Raw genomic sequence first — 2,471 nt, forward strand, 5'->3', positions numbered from 1 at the left:
TGATTAAATACTTTTAGGACAGCTTATATAAAAATGGTTTAAAGTTATTTTATTTTTCTTTAATTTCTTCATAGGAAACTCTCAGAGGACTTCAAGCTACACTATTGTTCAGGAGCAAACAGTTTCTGATCCCACTCGTCCAACAAGTCCAAAGACTCTGCAGTGTTTAGTCCTGTCTGAATCCGAGAATTCAACCTGTTCCGGTGAACCTAGTGTTTTCTGGTTAAGAGCTAGATCAGACACATCCAATCCAGATATCATCTACACTGAGGAAAAAATGAATAAAAATTGCAAAAAGACATCAAACAATCAGAAGAAATGTAGTTACAACTTCTCTAAGAATGTCACCTCCTCTGAATCGGACACCTTTTACTGTGCTGTGGCTACATGTGGAGAAGTATTATTTGGAAACGGAGCAAACATAGTAAAGAGCAATCAAGGTAATGTGATTCATGTTATTTATGTTATAAAAAAAATTGCCTTTCTGATATTTCTTTTTTTTTTTTTTTAGATAAAACATCAATTACTGAAAGGAGTGTATTCATTATCACATTGGTCTGCTTGGCCATTTCAGTGACTTTGAATATTATTTTTCTTTGTTATCAAATTAAAAGATCAGGAGGTAATCGATTTAAAGGTAGGTGTCAGAAATAAACTGAACACTTTTTAAGCCATAACAGTTTCTGAGTAAGACATTAAATTCAATCACATTACAGTACTGTGTTCTGTCTTTACAGAGAGTCTCTCTTCTCAACCAAAACACACCGACTTAAGATTCCCAATAGATGAGGTGAGTAAATAATATATATAATAACTGTCTGACTGGGATGCTAATCGAAAAATTTTAAATAAATATATATATATTTTTTATTCACAGAGTGAAAATGGGCAGGATCTAAATTATGCTGCATTGCATTTCTCTGGAGGGAAGGAGCAAAAAAGAAAGAAGAAAGGGGAACCGAAGACTGAAGAAAGTGTATATTCACAAGTTAAATTGTAGAAATCAATATAATTGATTCTAGTGTTATGCTGAATGATGACACTGAAGTATGTAGTTACAAAAAAAGTTTACAATGCTTTCTGATCATCAATTAAAACTCCCTAATTGCCATATTTCTTCTGTGTGTGCTTGTGTAAATCTTTCCGGGTTGATGTATGTACATACGTACATATGCTACATACATATGCTGTAACAGTGGGGGAGGTTTGACAGGTCCCAAATGCGGACACAAAAGCTTTAAGGTTGTTACTCGCAGATTTTAATAACAAAAAGGGTAAAGGCAGCAAAAATCCCAAAAAAACATGAATCTGCAAAAATCCAAAAACTACTGAAAACCAGGACTACTCAGAAAAAGGGGGCAAAGAAATAACGGCAAACCAGCAAAGAGTGACTGAATAGGAGGAGCATATATGGCAGAGAGAAACAAAGACCAGGCTAATTAGCAGATTGGGAGCAGGTGTGAACAGAGGCAAGAAGGGAGCTAGAGAAACGGTGACTGACACACGAGGGCAAACAGAAATATCTAAGAACTCAAATGCAATCAAAAACAGAACCAGAACCATGGCATATGCTGCAGAATGATTTAAATTAGTTGTCTTTATTCATCTAAATAATAGGGAGGCTGTACATGAATTTCACTTAAATGACTTGGGTAAACAAAACAGTTTCCAAACATAGTTTTTTTTTTTGGAAAAACAAAAGTGAAACTCAAATTGCTTTTGATGAAAATATCCATTAAGTCATGAAGCTCCATAACTTTTGACTTACCCTGAAATCCCACATACTCCGTCAGCGCTCCGCTCCGCCCCGCTGCGCTCCAGACCGCCTGCACAAAGCAAAGCCTACAGCCGCCGCTGTGGCTCCCGTCCCCTCCGCTCTGAGTTCCTTGGAGATCGTGGGGCATGCGCGAGATGAACCAGGGTTTCCGCGGATCATTAAAAATAATTCCAATTCATAATTCTTTTTTTAAATCAGGCCTTAATTGGCACTAAAATTAATTAAATATGTTCATCGTGGCATTTATGATTCTTTAATAAAAATGTTTATAAAAACAATTTCGTCAGATATATTATATCGCTATTAATTTGCGTGTAACTGATCATTAAGCCGTAAGTTCGGAAAGGAAGCTCGAGGCGGAGAACAACCTAGAGGATATATATATATACGTATGTGTGTGTGTGTGTGTGTGTTTACATACATACAGGAGTCATGGAGCTGTGCTTACAGCTCCTTCATATTTCATGTACACTAATAACTTGTGTACATGGTTCTTGTTGATGGCATTAAAATCATTTCTAATAGCATTTAAATAGCATTAAATTAGAGTCACTCATTCCTGTATAAACCCTGTGACCGCTTAATTTAATATGACATATTAAAAAAATCCCACCATCATCCAGCATATGTTCAGTTTCTGCCCAAATATATATATATATATATATTTGTAGATTTTTGTAACGGGGATAAGGAT

The 2,471-nt window shown here is 35.7% G+C and overlaps 1 protein-coding gene across 1 annotated transcript in view; it reads left to right on the forward strand.

The window, feature by feature from the left end:
- LOC107103058 overlaps positions 1-1,000 on the forward strand; it is a 14,247-nt gene extending 13,247 nt beyond the window's left edge. Inside the window, exons 3-6 of the mRNA XM_015402575.1 lie at positions 75-440; positions 615-637; positions 738-790; positions 878-1,000. Coding sequence (XP_015258061.1) covers positions 75-440; positions 615-637; positions 738-773 — 425 coding nt within the window. The 3' untranslated portion in view covers positions 774-790; positions 878-1,000. The remainder of the gene's footprint in view (positions 1-74; positions 441-614; positions 638-737; positions 791-877) is intronic.
- The last annotated feature ends 1,471 nt before the right edge of the window (positions 1,001-2,471 follow it).

This window comes from Cyprinodon variegatus, unplaced genomic scaffold (assembly GCF_000732505.1).
Source record: "Cyprinodon variegatus isolate N-32 unplaced genomic scaffold, C_variegatus-1.0 Scaffold1369, whole genome shotgun sequence".
NCBI lineage: Eukaryota > Metazoa > Chordata > Actinopteri > Cyprinodontiformes > Cyprinodontidae > Cyprinodon > Cyprinodon variegatus.